Source organism: Rhododendron vialii, chromosome 3a (genome assembly GCF_030253575.1).
Source record: "Rhododendron vialii isolate Sample 1 chromosome 3a, ASM3025357v1".
In the NCBI taxonomy this organism is placed as follows: Eukaryota; Viridiplantae; Streptophyta; class Magnoliopsida; order Ericales; family Ericaceae; genus Rhododendron; species Rhododendron vialii.
In genome coordinates this window covers 29,577,985-29,599,709 of record NC_080559.1, presented here as the reverse complement: position 1 = coordinate 29,599,709, position 21,725 = coordinate 29,577,985, and the positions used below count along the sequence as shown (strand labels likewise).

The following is a 21,725-nucleotide window of genomic DNA, read 5'->3' as shown; positions in this document are numbered from 1 at the left end:
TGGCAATTGGTGGATGGAAAATTACGTTGCATTTGGTAAGTACCATTTGATCATTAGTCAAACTCCAGTTTGTTGGTTCAGAATAGTTACAAAATCTATGAAAACAATTTTGCCCACCATTGGCCACAACAATGTTGTAGATTCCACGTAAAAAAGTTTATTCTACTATTTTATAATCAATGGCATCAAGACAAAAACTAATTGGCTAAAAGCCGAGACCCTCAGTTGACATCCACAAAAACATAAAAAAAATTTACACGTTCGAATAAGGCAAGGGTTTTTCTATCACAGGTGGTGTGAATGTGGGACACCCATTGAGGTGCTCGTGCCTAAAACCTATGACGTTACAACAAGAAAATCGGCTGAGGAGAGAATTTAGAAGACCTGCCAATAAATAATTCGACTGTTGCGCTTTGTATATACTGTACAGAGCTCACCTACTGCAGCAGAGTAGGGTTACACAGAATAGAGCCGGCCTTTATGCCAATGCAAGCTCCTCCTCCTCTACTTGTTGCCGTTGTTGCTCAGACATCTGCCCTTCCCCATAGGGAAGAAGAGTGCGCTTGATTTCTTCCGAAGTAAGGGTCTCATACTCCAACAGTGCATTCGCCAATGCGTGTAACGCCTTCTCATGCTGGTAAAAATCGTCAACAAGTAGTTGGTCAAGCTCGAATCCAAGAAAGAAGCATCTTTGGTAGTTCTATATATTCTCTCTTAATTTTTTGACTAAGAACAATGTAAAAGCTTGAGATGAGTCCAGCAAATGGAGCAAGTCTAGATGAGAACAATAGCACGATCCACAAACTCAGTGGTTCAAGTTTGTATAAATGATGACCTTGAGCACGTAGGTATATTGGTATGTTTTCCTCAACAATACACATCCGAATTACTTAAATGGGTTACCGCATGGCTCTTGTAAAAATCACAACTACAAAAAAAACTGCAGAACCTGAAAAAGTCTTTTATGACCAGGATGCCTAAAGTGAACATCACACAGAACAATAGTAAATTACTTGAATACCTGAAGCATGATATGAACACCTTGGATGAGGAAAACTAAATCAGATACTTACTACCAGGAATAGGAGTGACAGTACTTATATAAAATTCCACCCACAACAGCGTTAACAAAGATGGACTTAACAAGCAGAAGCAAGACTTCAATTTTCAAAGCACAGCCCCATTTAGAACCATGCTTCTTAACAACTCTACCAAAACACTCCCCAAGTACATGAAAGGGTCAAGGTGCATTTCGTCGAACAAAATTTCCCACGTCGGACAATAGTAAATTACTTACAGACACACATCATTCTATGTGGTGTCTTTAATCAGTGAACAGCTAGTTGGAAAATTCATGCACGTACCTTCTTAAGCAGGGCTTTCACGCGATCATATGCTTCTCTTAGAAGTTTTACCACCTGCACAACCAGTGATATAAATTACTTCCTTGAACTGTATCATAGCTGTATCATACAACTCCAGGTTTCAATCACATACTTCCGCATCAATTCGTGATTGCATTTCTGAACCAGAATGTTCTTTGATATGAACAGGCCCGATTGTATCACTCATCCCACAGGCTGATACCTTGCAGACATATCAATGTCACAGAATCATTCCAAAACAATAAAGCACCAAATCACATCATGCATATGAAGATACGATGGTAGCCATAAATCGGTTGCAAAAACAAGGATTGAACGATAAAATTCTTTAATAGGACCAGCTAAATTCTTACTTCTCTTACTAATTGTGTCCAATGACTAGAAGCTAAACCGATAAATTTTCAGCAACTTAAAGGCCAAGCCATATCCATTGCACAATGAAATCGATATTCTCATTATATGAGCAAAATTTTGAATTAACTGTCAATAGAACCTGGCAACGCCCATTCATCTACCTATCGCCAAATCCACACCCCCTTACAACTAAGGGAAGAGAGAGAGAGAGAGAGAGAGAGAGAGAGAGAGAGAGAGAGAGAGAGAGAGAGAGAGAGAGAGAGATGTTATTTTTGCAAATTATGAGCCACCACGTCCGGAACAAAAAAATGTATGTGAAGGAACAAATAATACCATGTACTGAGCAAGCTCTGTAGCCGTCTTAAGATCACTACTAGCTCCAGTTGTGATCTGGTCCTGACCAAAGATAAGCTCCTCTGCAACTCTTCCCCCCATGCAAACGTCAAGACGTGCTAACAACTGCTTCTTGCTAATTGATGTTTCATCATCTGAAGGGAGCTGTGTAACCATTCCCAAAGCAGATCCACGTGGCATGATCGTTGCTTTATGAATTGGATGTGCACCATCAGTATTGAAGGCAACAACAGCATGCCCACTCTCATGATATGCTGTGAGCTGGAAACATATGTAGGTAACATCAGCTATGGCTCAACAGAATGAAATCCTACAAATAAAAATAAAGAACCCCATAATCGCAAGCAGCATCTGAAAAGGGAGACTGACATCACTTCATGATAACCAGACACTGCAGAACACTTCACATTAATGAAATCTAGACCACAGTAGGAATTCCATCACCACGTTTCACTTTTGGCATGATATAACCCGTGGAGCATTTACAACACCCATAACAGTACGGTCAGTACCCTTGTAATCCAATCAGTGTGGGTATGGGCGGGGGAATACTCAAGACAGACCTACCTTTGGCAATAATGCACAAAGTGGCTGCCCTCAAAAAGTTTAAACGCCAAGATAGCAGCCCCCCATACCTCCATAAAATCGAACCTCATTCTCTCTTCGCCAAGCAAAATTTTAGAAATACAAGGGAACAGTGCAATGACGAATTGAGAATTTGAATTTGCGAGGCAACAATTTTGAACTAACACATTAAACCAAGCGAGACAGATTTCCCGTCGATGATATGCGGCATATGCCTTACCTTCTTTGACTCTTCAGAAACGAACATCGTCTTCCGCTCTGTACCCATCATTATCCTGTCTTTTGCAAACTCTAACTGTGCTGCAGTTAGCTTCTCAGCTCCATCGACAGCAGCCTTAATAGCAGCAATATTTACCAAATTTGCCAAATCTGCTTGAGGACGAAGTTAAAAGGGCAAGAAGATTTCAGTCCTGATCCATGCCACACCTTCCGTGGGATAAGCAATCTAACTTAGTAAGACATTTTGGTTTGTTTAGCCAAGAGGAGAGAACAGATGTACCGGCCCCGTTGAACCCTGGTGTACCACGAGCAATTGCTTTCACATCTACATCATCAGCCATTGGTTTATCGTGAAGATAGAGATCCAATATCTCTTGGCGACCCCGTACATCTGGATTAGGAACAACAATCTAGAAGCAAAGTTCTAGTTAACAATATGGTTTAACAATCTAGATCAAAGTTCAAGCTATTTTTTAGATGTAATAAGAATATCAATAAATGGTGACAAAACAATTAAAAACACAATAGGCAAAGAAAAACTCCAGTTAGTTGAAAAGCTTAAGACTCGCATGCAGCAAATCTGCAAGTTGGAAAAAGTTCAACGAGGGGAAATGTAGTCAGAGAAACCATTTAAGTATGCAGACTTTTCACAGACAAAAGACCCTGGTTGACGATTTTGCTGATTTGATAAACCACAAAAGCAGAGCAAGCTAATGTAGGGGCACAGGCAATGAAAAGTTTCCAAGAAGTTGCACAATGTTAGAATAGTTCCTGAGTTCAGTCATTGTGCTCTGGCACAATCCAGGACCACTGAAGGTAGTTTTTAGTGAGTCATTAATCAAATGTAGCATCGCAATGTTCTCGAGAACCTTCACTAGTTCGCTGTGTCACAGAAGGATCCTGGTGCAAGCAAGTTTGCAGAGCCTCTAAAAGTAGCACCATATGAAAACACTTAAATGGCTACTAATAATCCACCAAACGATACTGTGCACTTGGAACGAAAAAACCTTGTAACATTTTGTTACACCAGCAGAGTTCACCCAACTGGTCATATGATCAAACGGATCAAGGGAGTAATATATTTACGGTACATTCAGCATGTATCAACTACCTAGATTAACAGATAGTTACCATTTGTCCTCGCGAGCCCCGCAAATTATTGTTGAAAAAAGAAAATCAACAGGTAATAGATGTAAATGTAAGAAGCAGTCATGAAGTATCAGAAAACTTACATGCCTGTCAAATCTACCAGGCCTCGTCAAAGCTGGATCAAGTATATCAGGCAAGTTTGTTGCAGCCATCAAGATTATACCCTTGAAGAAACATAATATGCATAAAATGAAAATCTCAGGACAGTAGTTTCATTAGATTGATGAACAACTCGTCTACATGTACCTCATTCTGTTCAAACCCGTCCATTTCAACGAGTAACTGATGCAATGTTTTCTTTGTGTGTCCTTCCCACTGCTTCCGTGTGGAGCCGACAGCATCAATCTCGTCGATGAAAATGATGCAAGGAGCCTTAAAAACAGTAATGGGAAATGGAAAATCAGAACAAATACTGAAATGAAACAAATGTCTGAAATGGCAAAAATTGTGGGGAGATCCAGTTGTTGCCACGTCTTAGGAACCAAAATACCCGATTTAAAAGCAGCATCACACGTGTTTTCCTAGTGTTAACTGTCAAACCCTTCTTTTGATTTCTTTTACATTGATATCCATTTCAACTTAAGTAAAAAGAAGTACAAATCAATCAAGACCGGGAGAATGCTTACCCACAGGAACCAGTCAACCACCTCCTCTTTCACTTTTGGTGACTCAAGATCTAACTATCTAGTTCTAAGGAATTTTGGACTCGTGCAGGTGTTCTGTCTGTCGGAACTTTTTTAAAATTTCTTATTGGGAGTGGTGGGTGGAATGTGTCTACACGTAAGCAGATTTCTTAATGCGCTGTCACCACTGTACCGTTTCTTATCAAATACAACTCTGTAGCTCGGTTTTAATTTCAAAGTTTCTATTTCTTTGTACTTTCATAATACGAGTTGAATTTTCAATTCTCTTTGGGAAACTGTCACTCTAAACAAAATGTGCTTACATAAGAAACATGCTTCTAGGAGTAATAATTCATTTCTCTGGGTGAAGAGAGACTAGGAATGGTGCGTGCTAGTCTACCAGACACAATAATCACAATATATAAGCCATGCAAAAACTCTGTAATTATCAAAAAGTAATCAAGAGAAATAAAATCTTTCTGATTGGAAATTATCACAAATTGAATAAGAACAAACCTTCTTCTTAGCTGCTTGGAATAAGGATCTTACACGCCGAGCTCCAACGCCAACAAACCTAGCAGACAACATGGCAAGTATTTCAGACTGAAGCTATACAGCATCTAGAATATAAGAATAAAATCTCTACTAGAAGGATACTTGGATCCAAAGACTATTTCAACGACTAAGATAATATACAATAATAATTTGACAATGACAAACTAACAATAAATGGAAAATATGTACCCTCTAGCCTCTGAACATAGCAATTTCTCGTTAATTGATAGTAGTCGGAGTTAGTTGTGCGTTAACTCTAATGACATGTACATTGTTGAACTCATCTAGAGATATTATAAAATGAATGGAAAGATGAATGAAGTAAGACTCTTTGAAAACCAAACATTCTCCAGTATGAACTTCTCAAAGAAAAATGCACAAAAAATTTATCCTTGCGCCATTGAGTAAACCAACTTAATATTGTGGCACTATAAAAGAAATCATACACTAGCTTAGAATATGGGGATAATTTGACAACCTTGGACCAAATTGATGATTTTGTAGGTTCACTGCATGGGTGACTGCCTTTAGCCTTTGTGCTTTCAGGCCTTCGAATTTTGGTGTTGTTTTGTTTCAGTAATTTTGTTTTGTACTAAGCCTTCTACATAGGCTGCATTCCAGTGAGACCCTTTAATAAATGTTGACATGCAAATGAAAATTTCCTTACACACCTGTTATATACGACAGTTTTTTTTTTTTTTCCGCGGGTGTCTGTCATCTTGGGGCAGGCGGAAAGGTTTTCAGCTCCAAGTGACAAAATAACATGACATCCATGACCATGACCTAGATTGGCTTGACACAAAATGAGAACAGGCTCAGCAGGCCAACAAGAGGTTAAAAATCCCAAACCATCCTTCAAAAGTGGTCTGATAGCCTCAGAAGAGCCTTAAAATGGTTAGAACTTAGAAGAGAGGATGGGCAGTAAATGGCAAAGCAGTAGCCAGCAACACCCTACAAACAGCCGTGCCACCATATCCCATGGAACACTCAAAAGTAAATTTCATGCAACAATAGGGCACAGTCAAGCACGCGTGGCAGCAGGATTTTAAGCCAGCAGTGACAAAAAGGTATAAAAAAATATTTTTCATACACAACACTATACATAATAAAGATACTAATTTTGGTTCAGACTTATCGGGCATAGTTTAGTATGTTTTGTTGAGCTATATGATCTACTTACTCATAAATATTACTTCCTCATAGTACTTGAATTTGGTGCGAAAAAATTCAAAAAGTTATACACAGAAGTAGTTGATTTTTTGATTTGAAAAATGGCATGAGTTTTCGTGGTGGCCTCTTATTATGGAACGGAGGGAGTAGCAAATATTCATTCAGTGTGGTTGTTTCGAATGATCCAGTGCAGACAATATGAAAGAAATATCAAATTATATCTAAAACAATATAAATTTTGAGTGCATTTTTTTATCCCATAAGGTTTGCTTGAACCCTCTGAAAGTATAGTGTAGCCACCCATGCAGTCAAGGCAAAGGCCGGGGACAAGCTTCGGATGCAAGTTTAATGCATGGGAAGGGAATCAGATGGAAGAGCATCATCCACAAGAGATCAGGGAATAAGCATCATATTGGCATATCGGACAAAGATCACCCTTCTCCAAACCAATCTTAGATACTTCCCAGTGAAAAGAAATTACTTTGAACCTCCAAAGATTCATATGATGCAAAATCAATCACAGATTCAAGTACATGTATTGACTAGTTTGTTACTTATTTTGTGTGACTGCCCCCTTTCAAATGATGCAGAAGGTTTTCCCGTGATATAAATTAAAATTCCACCATTCTGCAAGCAGCTCACAATTAAGCCAGCTGGTTTACTTAAACCAGCCTAAAAGTAAAGTGCAGAAGATTGAGATGGAAAAAGAACAAGGTGTCACCATTTTCAATCCTACATAAATCAAACAGCGAGACACACTATCGTGGGAAACAACTAAGATCACCTTTTACCATCAACAAATGAACATAGCTAATGACTCAAAGGATAAATATCGAAATCAGCAAAAGCACTGCAGTCTGCAGATGGTATAGTTTGGCCAAATCCTTATTCCTTGAGGTGTTAAATAAGTCCAACCAAAAGTAGCATTGACTTACATTTCCTCAAACTCCGAACCTGCTCTGTAAAAGAAAGGCACCCCAGCTTCTCCAGCAATAGCCTTCAAAGTTCCATAGACACTAACCAGAGTCAGAAATGCATACAAATATTATTGATAATACACCCTGTAATAATTTCAAAGCTTAATAAAAAAAATTGCCGTTAAAAAAAAGAAAGATAATACACCCTGTAGTAAAAGCAGTGAAAAATAGAGAAGGTCAAAGAAAAAGTACTACTACTAGGTAGGGCTGTAAATGAACTGAGCAGCTTGCGAGCTCGGCTAGTTAAGGCTCGGCTCGACTAGGCTCGTTTAGTAAACGAGCCGAGCTTGAGCTCGAGTATTTGGCTCGTTTACTAAACGAGCCGAGTGGAGCTCGGCTCGTTTGACAAAAGCTTGGCTCGTTAAGGGAGGCTCGTTTAGTAAATGGCTAAGCTCGGCTCGTTAAGGGCTTGGCTCGTTAAGGCTCGAGCCGAGTTCGACCTCGAGTTTTTGGCTCGTTAAGTAAATGAGCCAAGCTCGAGCTTGCCAAAGCTCGGTTCAGCTCGGCTCGTTTACACCCCTACTACTAGGGAAAGGAGTCCTCCTTTTACTTGGTTGAGCAGAAGGAAAAGGAGGCAGGATGGGAGTGTACTGTGTTTGTATCCTACTAAGACCACATTGAACCCACTATCCTATTGGATGTAGACAAGCTTCGTCACTTCCCTCTTCCTTTCTACTTGCTTTTTGGCTGATACAATGAGCTCAAACGGAACCATCACTCTTGTTCCTTTCCAAGGGAAACTCCCTTGTATCCCATTTTTGTTTCTCTCACTCCACCTTTGAACAAAATAGGCCAGAAAAAACAAAGCCAAATAACTTAGAACATAACAGGTCCCAGGAGATGGAACCACTAGAGGATGCTATCATTGCTAAACACTAAAGATAAATAGCTAGCCCACTGAATCATGCATGGGCAAGAAATAAAGGCATACCTAAGAATAAAAGGAAATAATTGAATACCACCTGTGAATGCATTCAAGTATGCATCCATTTCAAATGTGTACTGTGAGAAGTAAGGTTAAGACTCTAAATTAAACATGAAATTAAAGAAGCCACCAATTTGAATTAGATTTAGACCCACTCACTATTGAAGAGCTAAATAAACCATTAAAACCTAGAGCTATCATAATTACTGATCACTTCAGAAGATTCATTGACAAGCTAGATCCAGCTGTGATGATGAAAAAACATCAATTTGAGTAGCAGGCAACAATCTCCACAGAATTCCATGGCCTAGCAGTGTCAAACAGCTTAATTACATGCATGCGGGTGATGTTGATTAATAGTTGTGATTGAAAGGGAAAAAGGAAAAGAGTCAAAAAAGAAATTAAGAAACATAACACAGGTATTAACCCGAACCCCATCAGCTTATCATCTGTCACAGGGGCAGCTCCACATGGGATTGAGGGGGTTCAAGTGAACCCTATGGGTTCAAAAAATGTACTAAAATTTTGTATATTTGTGCATATAATTTGATATTTATTTCCTATTGTCAGTACTGAATCAGTTGTGCAAAGCAGAGTAAATGAATATTTACTGAAATTTGTGAGTAAATAGATCATTTAGCTCAACAAAATAAAAAAATTTAGGCTCGATAAGTCTTCAAGCAAAGTAAATATAGTTATCTTATAAAGTGTTCTGTATGCAAAAAAATTTGTGTACATTTTTGTCACCGCTGAGTTAAAATCCTGCAGCCGCCGCTGATCTGTCAAGTATTTACTTCAAGTACCCACATACAGACAAGTCACAAAACCATGAAATAGGCTACGAAGAATTTGCAGGAATATGAAAAAACTTAATACCTTGGCAAGCAATGTTTTGCCAGTTCCAGGTGCTCCAGTCAAAAGGATTCCCTGAAAATTTATGTACAACTATTAACAAACCAAGAAGACAAGACACTAGAACATTTCCAAAGAACAATCATTTTTATCAAAGTAGAAACCGTAGGCTTTCAATTGCCATACAAGATGACCCAACCAAAACAGCAAGGTAAACAAACAGATAAAGAAAAAGGAAAACAATCCTATGACAAATAGTTTGGGCAACAATGGCAAAGGGTCTCAACAGCAATGTTGATCATAGATATGAAGGGATAATGCTATGCCAGCCAAAGCACCGTGAGCGGTTAGATGTCTACTTCGGCAATTATTTGCTTTGCCAACAGCTTAGACCTACAAATGTACATATCAAGAACTACCTCCAACATTTGACTAAACACCAAGGGCTCCACCAGGAGAAAATAGCATTTTGAGGAGATTATATGCATTAGAGGAAGAATTGATGCAAGTAAATTCATTCCCAAATGGCTGCATATTATAACAAACCTTAGGCAACTTCCCCCCAAGTCTGGTAAACTTTGTTGGGTTTTTGAGGTACTCCACCACCTCCTCTAGTTCTTGTTTAGCATCGTCACAGCCTTTGACATCCTTAAAAGTTTTAACATTCTGCAGTGAAACCAATTCATCAGGACAGGACAAAAAGCACAACAATTGTCCATTAACAAGTGGTCAATTTGAAACCAAAGAATGATCCATTAGGGGCTGTGTGAGATACATTTGACACAATAGGTAAGAAAACTTCCAACTAATGCATTCGAATAACTCTATTGTAATACTTTAAAATGTAAAACCGTAAACAAGAAACTTCAGAGTTGTGACTGCAAATGGTAAGGTTAAAGATCATTGTAAGACTTCATTCAAGAAAATTGGAAGGCCCCGATGGACGTGACCAGACAGGTAAGTTTAAAGAGCCATGTAGGACTCCCACATCCTGCTTCCAAAACAGGGACAAAATCCAGAACAGATTTTATCCAGTATCAAGGATTTAACGTTTGGTTAAGCATCATCATTTGTCTGAATCGGAGTCAAAGAACTTAGAAATTTTCTAGGAAATTTGGACATTACAGAACTTTTAGATGGGCAAAGGTTGTTCATCCAAGATGAAATTTGAATTTAAGAAAGTGCCAAGGCCACACCACCATTGTACGTTTTTTGTCCATAGAAAGCAACATGGCTAGTTACTCGCATAAAAAGTGCAACCAGTTTACAATGCAGATTCCACATGTTTCATTTACCTTGTACTTCGCATCTATTAGTCCATAACAACTCCATGGATGTTAAGTTATAAATGGTACGAACAAAAAACTGACGCATTTTAACTTGGTCATGGTCCATGACTCCCATTGCATCCAAAACTGTAGGTAATGCCAGAAGTATCACACTCATAGTAAGAAGTGCCCTATATTTCCATACTACAGTACTACTCTACTAGTGTCCCCGTCTGAAGATCTTGCACATATAATATTTGAGAGCACAAATGTGTGTTTTTCTGCATGGTTCTAGAACGGAGTTTCTTTGACTTGAATGACGACCATAACGGATGTCAAACAGTGACTCAGTGGATAACAGATACAGTTTAAACTAATACTCAGGGAACCATTCTAAGGTTCATAATTCAAAACTTGCTCTCTCCCTGAAACACATCAGGGTTCTCCAAGTGAAAAGACCATTAGCAAGGAGCCAGATGCCAGTGCCGTTTGACTATTTTGAGGATGATGCTAGAGTATCACATTGAGGTCCACGGTCAAATGGATTCTAAAACCGTGCTGAAAGAGGTTGATACTTTCATATTCTGGTGTGCCGTTAAATTACCTTAGATTCCAAATCCAGGCAGGACTCTTTGCAATCAATAACTACAGAGCAATATATTGTGCCAAGTAGTGAACCGTGACACCCTCTCATATCTGTAAGACTGTAACTTAATCAGTTGCTCCAAAATAAGATGATCCATTGAAGATACATATTACTCAAAATAAATGTAGCATCTCCTTCAACCCAGAATAGAGAACAATGAATTGAGGATGCCACTGCCAGCAGACCCTAACGATTGATATGTAAATACAAAAGCATAAACCTACCTTCTCAGGCATAATCTCTTTATTCAGCTCCTTTGGGGCATAGGAGGAACTTGAACCCACACCTGAAGCTCCTATCCCACCCAAGGTCCCAACATATTTTTGAAATCCAGCAGTACGCACAAACCTGAAAACAGATCGACATGTCAAAAGTATAGCTACAGAAGGCAACAAAGCAGATATAACCTTAACTAGTGATTCTGCATAAATGAAACGTGGAGAACAGAGGGGGGAACATTCAGTGATCCAACTCCTTGTTCTCTTTCTTTTCTACCATCATTTCTTAACTCAATGTCGCTCAACCACAGATGAGACACGGACTTTACTACTAAAAACTACTCCATTTTAGATGAAAGAAAAGTTCGTACCACATTGCAGATATGCCCAAAATCAGGAAGAAGATCACTTCTTGAACAATGCGTGATTTTTTTGACATTTTTCGGTCAACCTAACAGAGAAAACAGCATATGATGATATACAGAATATCCGCACGTGCTAAAACTCACCACTGAATCAAATGATGACACAAAAAGCAGGCAAGGATCCTGAATCCAAGTCTTTATGTATACAATACACATCAGTACAGGAAGTTGATTGTCCTACTAGGAAGAGCGCCTGGACTATAGTATAGAACTCCTTACCATCACCACATGCAATGGCTGCTTCATAGACACGCCAGGGCTCAAAAATGGCCCATCCATGTTCCCTGATGCACGGTGCTTCAACTCTTGCAACTATATTAAGATTTCTCTAGTTAGCAGAAAGACTACCACATCGAAAATAAACAATATGGCTAAATAAGCCTGCTAACAATTATCCAATTTCACGTTACCAGGAAAACAACCAACAAAGATGAAAACATTGTTATGAATGAATGAGAAGAATTTCCCACCTTAGCTACCAAATTTCACTCCATACATGAGAACAAACATAAGTAATATAATAAAAACAGGAATTAAAAAAAATAAAAAAGGGCAAAAAAGAGAACATTTCTAAAGCCTCTGACCTTCTGTCACCGACTGGTATGACATAATTTGACAAAAAAAGGAAGTCACTTTAACTATTGAAGGTCCACGTTAACAGTCCATCTTTTAGAATACCAATAGTCCATCTAAATAGTAGAATCTACTCAATTTTCAAACATCTATCAATTATTTGGTAGATGGGACCGTTTGTTATGAATCATAAAGGAAGTTGGTTTGTCCAAAAGGTATTAAGAGTAAATAACATAAAATACCAGCATTTATATTTATTGGGGTTGACCTTGTGTTCTAACATTCCTAGGAGGTCATTCTCTCTGCATTCTTTGGTGTTTCAGAGTGTATTGGATTGCCAACTTGTATAGGGACAAGGCAAGGCTTAAACCCATAAACAGGGAATACATCCAAAGTAAAACATATTAAACATTGGACAAAAGTTTATTACCAACGATGGAAGACTAGAAGGCCTTCCGGATTGCTCATCGGGAAGATATTCAGCAATAGCATTAGTGACCACAAGAGCTTTAATATACTCCGCAACTCCTCTGCTGTCTACTGCATGATCCCTTTCCTCAAATCGCCTGATGACACCCTCGGGACTAGAGAAAAGAATGAACATAACCACGTATTCTACATTTGATACTAAAACACTCTACAAATATTACAATTCAGAAAGTAGAAACACACCAGTTTACCATAATCCTAAGGCTTTCATTGGTTTGCGCTCTAATATGTCTGACTTTTAATGAGGCAAGACACCACAAAAGTCTAGTATTTGTGTTCATTTACTCTTTATATTTTCCAAGCAAACAGCAAAAACATGTTTGGTGAAGTGTTCTCAAATACAAAAATTGGGAAATTTCTGTAGACGACCTACTTTTAAGGAATCACAAAACTGTTGTTACTGAATTTTCAACAACTGTTTTTACACAAAAATAAAAACCACGGGTGTTTTAAAACGTTTTATGGTTTTGTTTCCAATAACATGACAATTGACAAGATGAACATAAAGAACACGAAGATGATAACAAACAAGCTCAGCAGTTGTGAGTTGTTACCCAGAAATCAAACTACTTTGTAACTGATAAATCTCAATGCTAGTTACATATGATTATCTGAAGCATCCCGGTATTGGGAACTGTAAAATATGCCTTGTCACGAAGATAGGTCCTCAGAGCAATCATTCAGTGGGTAAATACCACTAAATGTCGCGGGTGAATTCTCTACAAACAGGTAGAAGGTGGCCATGAGGTATGTAGCACGGACACAGATACGGACTCGCACACGGATACGGACACGGGACACGGGATTTCTTAAATAATGGAGACACGGACACGGCAGGAGACATGGCAAAAATAAATAAATAAATAAATAATACTATTTATTGTATACCAATGAAAATATAGTTAGGTGTATAAGCTTGAAGCTTCGATATTTATAAGCAAGCATCATATATACATCGTAAAATAAAATATTTATTCCAAAATATATGAAGTAATTACATATTTACCCCCAAAGTTTTAAAAAATTGCATATTTAACTCTTGCCGTGTCCCAATATGTGTCCCTCGTGTGTCCCCCATAAAAAAAGTAATTAAATTTATTGGACACGCCACGTGGCATGTCCCATATGTATTTTGCCGTGTCCCCGTGTCCCATGTCAGACACGGGGACACGCCGGCCTCTAGGAGTGTTGGTGCTACACAAGCCATGAGTGAAACCAAGATAGGTCGAAATTTTCACATATTTAAGAATGTCATTCAAGACAACCATCCATTAATTTACAACATCATCAAATATAGGAAAATGCTAACCTCAGTCCTAAGGGCGGTGGATAATATGTAAAGGGTGCATCAATATCCGATAAAAGTGTATCCATATATGTGAAAGTGTATTAAAATCAATGAGATAAGTACTGAGATCCAAACTTGTTTGGCATTATTCCTTTGCCTACTAGGCGGAGGTCAGACCCTTAATCATATTTTTGCAGTTTATACCTCATACCTTCATATCACCTAACTCAGCTTAGCAGTTTATACATCGTACCTTCATATCACCTAGCAAAAATGCTTTATACCTCATTTTATTTGCTCGTTTAAATGAAAATAAAATCCATTTTCCGTAGAACAGAAGCGTTCCTGAAATGACAGCTAATTTAAGTGCTCGCTTGGTTACCCACCTTATTGCTTATTTAACATGGTTTTGGCAAAACAAACAAATAACCAAGATTAAAATCACCCGCAACTAAAAGAAAATAATTGAGTGATAACCAAACAACCTTATCTTGTTGTGTGCCGTGCTCATTCGCTTATAAGCTAGGTTACCAAACGAGCCCAGCATCTCCAGCCGTGGACCCTTTTTTTTTTTTTAACTCAAACTCAAAATTTGAGAAACCCCCCTAAAATTCACTCCACTACTTCACTCAAACCCCTACCAAATTCAGTATTACTCAAACTTTTACTGAAATCAAAGGGGACTCAAGTTTTGTAAGGCTATTTTCGTCCTCTCAAATTACAATCATGCCATTAATGAAGCTTTTACTCAAATCTGTCTATAGGTTTTGATTTTTCCATGAAGCTTTTACCCAAATTTGAGCAGAACTATACAAGCATTAAAGAGCAATGAAGAGCTTATGCGTACCTGTGCTTATTAAGCTCAGCCAACAAAGCACTCTGCTTCGCTGCATCCCTCGGATTCGCATCAGCTTCCTCGACCAACCGCGCCAACGTCATCCTCTCCTGCCGCCAAATCCGCCACCAGCTGAACCAATCCGACGCGAAAAACCTCTCCAATCCCTCCCTCGCGCGCGCCAACAACCCCATAGCAAACACCACCGCCGGCAGCATATCCCCTTTCGCTACCGAAACCTCCGCTTTTTTCCTCTCACCATCAACTGAATTCGACTCGATTCTCGCGTTATCTCCTGAAAATCCATTGCCAATCCCCTCCGTTTCCCAGTCCGAAATCGAATTGGAATCCAAAAAGGCGGATTCTTTGGGGCTTGAATTGACGTTATCGGGGTGCAATGTGCAATTGAGAGATAGACGGCGGCGGTGGAACTTATTGAGGGGAGAGAGAGAGAGTGGGGAGGAGGAGAGAGGAATATCGATACGGGTGCGGCGAGGAGAGAGAGGGAGGCGATGGTTGCGGTGGGGGGAGTAGGAGTGAGAGAGTAGTGAAGGTTTGTTGAAAATGAGAGAAGCTTGGAGAGCAGTCATGGCCTTTATAAATTAGGGTTTATCGCAAATTCTTTGCAGTGAACTCGCGCAATCTCTCTCTCTCTCTCTCTCGGTCTATTAATCCCTCCGTCTCTCTGGAGGCTGGAGCAGTATTGCATGAGAGAGAGAGAGAGAGAGAGAGAGAGAGAGAGGAGGAGGAAACCTTACCTTATCTCGATTGAAATTGGCGCTTTGGTGTGGCCTTTGTATTCCCTTGGGCCGTCCATTCAGATAAACATATCTCCACCCTTGCCAAATTATTGTGTCTGTTTGTTTCTTTTTTAAGATCTCTCAAAAAAATTGTCTTTGATTCGCAATTTATAATATTTTTTATAATTTAAAATTTTTTATTTAAAAAAATTAATTGAAATTCAACAAATAAAATTTATATTGAATAGAAATATTATAAAATAAAAATATAGATAACTTTGAATAAAAATATTATAAAATAAAAAATTATCTAAAATTAGATAATTTTTTATAATGTCCCAAAAAAAGAAAAAGACAGGCACCAAAAAAATTTGACAAAATAATTAATAGTTAATTGGTAGTTTTTGGATGCCGAGTGGGCACCATGTGGTGCCCGAACAATACATCTGGGCCGTCCATTTCGGTTTTGAACGGCTCGAATTTGGAGAGAGAGCGGTGGAGTGAGAGGGTTTCAATTTGGTTCGTCCAACACACTTTTGGATGGTCCAAATGCGCTGCTCGGGCACCACGTAAGCACGGCCACATAATATCCACCCGGCACCCAAAAATTTCTCGTCTAGGAGGCTTACTTAAACATTCATTCTACTACTAAAATTTAACAATTTTTCAATCATGATTTCTTTTTTGACATTGGCATGCCGGTCCAAATGAGACCCTCCATCATCTTGGTCCAAACAAAGTGACTGGTTCTTGCTCGTAGAACCTCCATCTTGTTCCTGGAGTTGTCATTCCAATGCTGAACATACTTTCTTTTCTTATATAAGCAAAATATTTAAGATACTCTTTTTTTCGGCGAACAAAATCATCCCAAATATTTAAGATGCTCTTACAAGATGAATCCGCATAAACAGTCATCTAGAATTGTTGCCCACCGATAATCGCCCAAGTCATCGCATGAATTGACCAAGACTTTAAAAAAAAAAAACAATGAATTGATCAAGAGTCCAAGACTCTTGCAAAAAAAATACGAATTTATCTAAGTCTAGATTTAATTGGTAGAGAATGGAAGAAATCAAATCAGAAGCTACACACGAAGAAGTACCAAAATGAAAGACAAATACGATGTTAGAAACCGCCCGAAGAATCGACTGTTATACTCGACAAAACTTCAGGGCTGGCCAATAAGCACATCCTTGTAAGGAGTAGTTGGAGCTGGAGCCACTGCCAACAATTTATCTTCCTCCTTCAGAAGATCAGCAGGTCTTTTTCTCCTCCTCTGGTCCTCATCTGGAATGAGTGGTATTTGGCCTTCCCGCCCTCGATCCAATCGCTCTTGCACTCCTCGTCGCAGTTTCTCGAGCCGCATTCCGTTTGCTTGTTGCATCTTGAATACTTTCACCGCATTGGCTAATCCCCCAACGAAAAACAATAAGCTCCCGAAAATACCCAACCACACCCAACTCCTACTCTGCAAAAACAAAGAACAAATTAACCTTCAATTTAGCAAGTGTGTCACATCTCCATCCCTTACCCTCCGGGCTTAATGAACGTGCCTGGTCACTAAGGCTAAGGCCTCTAAAATCTCTTATTACATCATCAAACCGGCTGAAAGGCTAAGAAAAACTGATTTAGAAACTTTTCCCATACACAGGTTTCTGCACGTTCTGATCAAAAAAAAAAAAGGTTTCTGCACGTAAACAATGTTTTCAAATATTGCAGTCAAACTTTATGTTGATGTAGAAGACCTATCCAATACTTGGAAAACACACAGGTCGTCTTTTTTCTTTTTTCGAATTAGAAAAACGTAACTCCTCATACCGCGTTAACATGGGTAGGAAGAAAATAAAAGATTGTGGTCCATAAAATATGCACAACCAGTTTGGTTTTCCAGAAAATCACCCCATTTTTTAGCAGAAAATAACTCGAAACATAAGAGTTTTCTTTCTCATCATTTATCCCTTTCTCACCTACTGTGTTAACCAAAGGTGTAAGAAGGTTACATTTGTCTTCATCTCTCGCCAAATTGCTCATACCAAACGGGGCTGTAAGAAAAGCACCAACTATTTCCATCAAGGCTTAGCACCTTAGCCAGTAATTAAGATCAAAATGGATCCGCTTTCTACTTATTTCCGAAGCAAAATCATTCACTCGCAGTTGATTCAGGCCATGTAGCCGTCGTTGAAAACCCAAGTTATTGTGCCAATTCAAGATCACTTACCAATAACGCCAAGCCGTGATGGACTAATCCAGTCTTCTCTTTGTAGTTGATAATTGCACCCACAAGGAACAACAGGCTCCCCATCAAGAATGGAATGTGGACACTTTGTTGCAAGATTTGGAGATGCCCATCTGCTCTTTCATAGATCTGGCATGAGTTGTGAATCGAACCAAGAACCCATAAAACAGTCCCCGCTATAAGCATGTTCAACGCATGCTTCTCTAGCTTGAAGTAGCCGTAACTCTTTTCTTCCTTCATTCAGATTATTGCAACATACAATAGATATCGTTATGGATGAGCTTTCAAGTCTCTACATAACAATTTACCACTCTGTAACATGAGATGTACTAAAAGTGTATTGGTGTGTTTCACATGCGTGCTTAAAGGTGTGCTTAATCTAAAGTTATAATACAAAATTTTCGTTGTAATGAAATGGTCTGAATTCCCTACAAACTTTTGATATCCGTTGAGGTCTCGTTCAACAACCATGTTGAAGACTATCCACGAACTTCACTTATAAATTCCAAATTCAAAGTTGGGGAAACAATACATTTTGGTAGTGATTCAAATCTCTGTTGAGTTAAAACTAGGATGCATTGCATGATCCATAGTTCAGCCAATCTTTAGATTCGAATGATAGGTAATTACTAATTTTACAATATTGAACACGCTTTGTCGTAAAACCCCTCATGTTTTGGATTTCTAATGCATATAGTTGTGTTGCTAGATAAGACCCCAGCTGATTACAACAAAATCCATAATCTAACAGTAATTCCACACAAACAACAAGCGAACTAGTAAAATTCCGATTTGCTCAAATTGGGTCCATGTACATGAAAACTACCTATCAGTCCAGGACCGGGACAACTACATCATTATGTATATATATAAGCTATGGCTGTAAGTATAAAATTCCTTTCCTTTCCAAAGGTAACACCCACATTCTCAACCCCTTTGCGGTAAAATAAAAAAGGACACAATTTGTGGGAGGGGGGGGGGCCTACACCGGATCCCACTTTGACGATCAAAACCGTTGGTTTTGTAGAGTTGGATTTTCTAAGGAGATTTACCGAACAATTACTAGCTCAATTCCATATCAACAAGTATTTGCTCGGATAATACTTGTGCTGGTTCAGAATTATAGCCCCAAAATCCTGGACCATGGATTGAATGATTTCTATTTTGAATTACCTTTAAAAACAAGCACTACAAAGTCATTAGTTGTGGAGGCCCGCATTGATAATTCATGCCTGCAGATGACTTTTTATTTTTATTTATTCTCACTTTCTTTATAACTCATGTGTGCTTACGCGAACCTCAACTGAACTCAATCCCACCGCTCACTTACGGAAAGCTCAATTAAAGTCGGAGCAAAGCTTCCTATGGACTGATCCCAAATAAGTTGATAGAATCTAGAGATTTCAAACACGAGAATTTAAAAATAAGCAAACTCCGATATCTCATGCCTTGACCACTACGCCAACCATTTCAGTTGTAATATTGTCACTTTTCAGATGGGTGAACCAAAATTGTACCTAGTTTCACCAACCATTAGAGGCGGAACCACCTTGGGGCACGTGGGGTCACATGCCTCCACGGCCTTTTAAAATGCCCCCACGGCCTTTTAAAAAAAAAAATCCCGATTTTGTATATAGATTATATATCTCGAATATGTGCAAGAAGACAATGTTTGATGCAGTGGTAAGTTGCTGGTTTTGAGAATGAGAGGGCATGTGTTTGAGTCTCCCCCACTCCCCTAAGGTTTTTTTTTTATTCAAAATCCACTAGAAAATAGTGCATATCTTGGGGGAAAACAAAAAAAATAGAAATCTTTCACTGTGAGCGTTGTTTATAAGCCACTCCACTGCTCCGACCTATCCTCCTCCCACACGCAAAACCAAGGTTTTCCCCACTCCCCAATGTCTCTGATCATTGGTGTACTACTTAATATGAACCCGCACATTGCATTTGTAAACTTTTGGTCCCCGAAACTTGTACTTATATTGTTAAAATAATAAGAAATAGAGTACTACTATTTGCACCGACGGTTTCCGTAGCTTGTTAATAATAAGAAATAGATGATGAATATGTGATAATTTTGTTTTAATGCATATAGTTGAGGATCTGAGGTGCGCAAGTTTGCCTAAGTAGCTTGTTATTAAAATACATATATACTTTAAAATTGTTACTTAAAAGAAAATTGGTACCCCACTATGTCAAATTCTTGGGTCTGCCACTGCCAACCATAATGTGGTTGATTGAGATAATAGACTCCCCTGAGTACTAACCCGTTTGGCTAAATAGGCCAACTGGCTTATTTTTTTGTCCTTATTCAATTTTTTTTTGTATTTGTTAATTTTTTGTCAATTTTTTTGGGATTATTGCATCATCATTACGAGAGGAATCTAAAAATTAAAAAATTATGATCGAAATCTATTTTTTTAATAAAGACGAATAAATTGGCTTATTTTTGTCTTTATCCAAAAATATTTAAGTTTCGATCGTAATTTTTTACTTTTTAGATTCCTGTTGTCATGACAATGTAATAATCCTCAAAAAATTGACGAAAAACTAACAAATACGAATTTTTTTAAAATAAAGACAAAAAAATAAACCAGTCAGCTTATTTAGCTGAACGGGACCTAAGTATTTCACGTTTCCAGTACATAAGCCAACTGACTTATTTTTTGTCCTTATTCAAATTTTTTCCGTATTTGTTAGTTCTTCGTTAATTTTTTGGAGATTATTACATTGTCGTGATAAGAGAAATCTAAAAAGTAAAAAATTACGATAGAAACTTAATTTTTTTAATAAAGACAAAAATAAGTCAATAAACCAATTTTTCGTCTTTATTAAAAAAAATTAGATTTCAATCATAATTTTTTACTTTTTAAATTTCTCTCATCATGAGGATGTAATAATTTCAAAAAAATTGACAAAAAATTAATAAATATAAAAAAAGAGTTAATAAAAACAAAAAAATAAGCCAATTAACTTATTTAACCGAACGGCCATACATTTATTGTTCTTGGTGCAACAGAAATTCATTTCCAATACCTACTACGTACCTGGAGAAAAAGAAAGAGAATTCCCAAGAAAAAAAGGAGTGTCCCCATGGCCTGAACCACAGGCACCGCAAACTCGACGAGGGCGAGCTGGGTGTCGAACCCCACCAGCGGAAGCCGGAAATCGATGCCGGCTAGGTGGGCGACGAGATCGTGAACGTTCACTACGATTACGAGGGCCAATGCTATGAGCAGAATGACGAGGCCCGATTTGGGCTCCTTGGATAGCTGGGCCACGAAGCCACTCACGAGCATAATCGTGGCGAACACGTATAGGCCCGCGTTCATGTACTCGGCTCTGCTTCGGCCCTGTCTCGGCCCGTACATTCGGCTCTGGCGCGCCGAGGCTAGCTTCACCATTCTGAAAAGTATCGTGTAGAGAGAGAGAGGGGGGTTGGACAAAGCTGTTGGAATTGGGATTGGGTGAATGGGGACGTGGAAAGGTGATTTGAGGCCTGGGGGAAGAGAGAGAGAGGGGTGGAGCGAGAGAACTAGTCCAGAGAAACTGACGAGAGAGAGATGGGGATACGTGTCTTCGTGCATGAGCTACAGGGAAATATAATTTGAGGGAAGAGAGAGAGAGAGGGAGGCGGAGCGAGAGAACTAGTCAAGAGAAACTGGAGAGAGAGAGATGGGTGTACGTGTATGAGCAATTAAATTTTGGTTTATAAAACGGTTTGGATTTTGTCAGTATTAAAATGTGCACGAACGTCGTTTTATAAATTAAAATTTAATTTTTGATATATTTATGAACAATAAGCTTTTTATACAGAAAGTCTGCTTGCACAGCAGCCGTGCACAGATCAGTTTTG

The 21,725-nt window shown here is 38.7% G+C and overlaps 2 protein-coding genes across 3 annotated transcripts; both read right to left on the bottom strand.

Moving 5' to 3' along the window:
• Positions 1 to 141: 141 nt before the first annotated feature.
• Positions 142 to 15,571, bottom strand: LOC131319737 (ATP-dependent zinc metalloprotease FTSH 11, chloroplastic/mitochondrial). Of its 2 annotated transcripts, none has more exons than XM_058350132.1 (17): positions 14,903 to 15,571; positions 12,709 to 12,862; positions 11,925 to 12,017; positions 11,652 to 11,731; positions 11,287 to 11,410; positions 9,695 to 9,814; positions 9,173 to 9,223; positions 7,330 to 7,391; positions 5,186 to 5,243; positions 4,293 to 4,418; positions 4,130 to 4,210; positions 3,178 to 3,307; positions 2,899 to 3,047; positions 2,073 to 2,354; positions 1,498 to 1,587; positions 1,365 to 1,418; positions 142 to 634 (listed from the first exon to the last, which is right to left on the bottom strand). In XM_058350132.1, the coding sequence occupies exons 1-17, from the start codon at positions 15,478 to 15,480 to the stop codon at positions 479 to 481; spliced, it is 2,388 nt and encodes a 795-aa protein (XP_058206115.1). In that variant the 5' UTR covers positions 15,481 to 15,571; the 3' UTR covers positions 142 to 478. The 2 variants fall into 2 exon arrangements, 1 of the variants encoding a protein (XP_058206115.1); XR_009198025.1 differs by having other exon boundaries at positions 546 to 634; positions 1,498 to 1,580.
• Positions 15,572 to 16,607: 1,036 nt separating this feature from the next.
• LOC131319735 (uncharacterized) lies at positions 16,608 to 21,468 on the bottom strand. The gene is made up of 3 exons (XM_058350131.1): positions 20,917 to 21,468; positions 17,849 to 18,100; positions 16,608 to 17,098 (listed from the first exon to the last, which is right to left on the bottom strand). Exons 1-3 carry the CDS (start codon positions 21,454 to 21,456, stop codon positions 16,799 to 16,801), a joined length of 1,092 nt encoding a protein of 363 aa, XP_058206114.1. The 5' UTR covers positions 21,457 to 21,468; the 3' UTR covers positions 16,608 to 16,798.
• Between the last annotated feature and the right edge of the window lie 257 nt (positions 21,469 to 21,725).

Bases quoted from the DNA above. Each gene is read 5' to 3' on its own strand.
- LOC131319737 (XM_058350132.1), bottom strand. From the start codon at position 15,480: ATGACTGCTCTCCAAGCTTCTCTCATTTTCAACAAACCTTCACTACTC. The intron at 12,018-12,708 runs GTAATAAACTTT...ATCTTAATATAG, and splicing joins CTTCTAGTCTTCCATCGTTG to TTGCAAGAGTTGAAGCACCG. The intron at 11,732-11,924 runs GTAAGGAGTTCT...TTTCTCTGTTAG, and splicing joins AGCCATTGCATGTGGTGATG to GTTGACCGAAAAATGTCAAA.
- LOC131319735 (XM_058350131.1), bottom strand. From the start codon at position 21,456: ATGCACGAAGACACGTATCCCCATCTCTCTCTCGTCAGTTTCTCTGGA. The intron at 18,101-20,916 runs GTACGTAGTAGG...ATCTGAATGAAG, and splicing joins TTCTCTTTCTTTTTCTCCAG to GAAGAAAAGAGTTACGGCTA. The intron at 17,099-17,848 runs GTAAGTGATCTT...TTGTTTTTGCAG, and splicing joins ATCACGGCTTGGCGTTATTG to AGTAGGAGTTGGGTGTGGTT.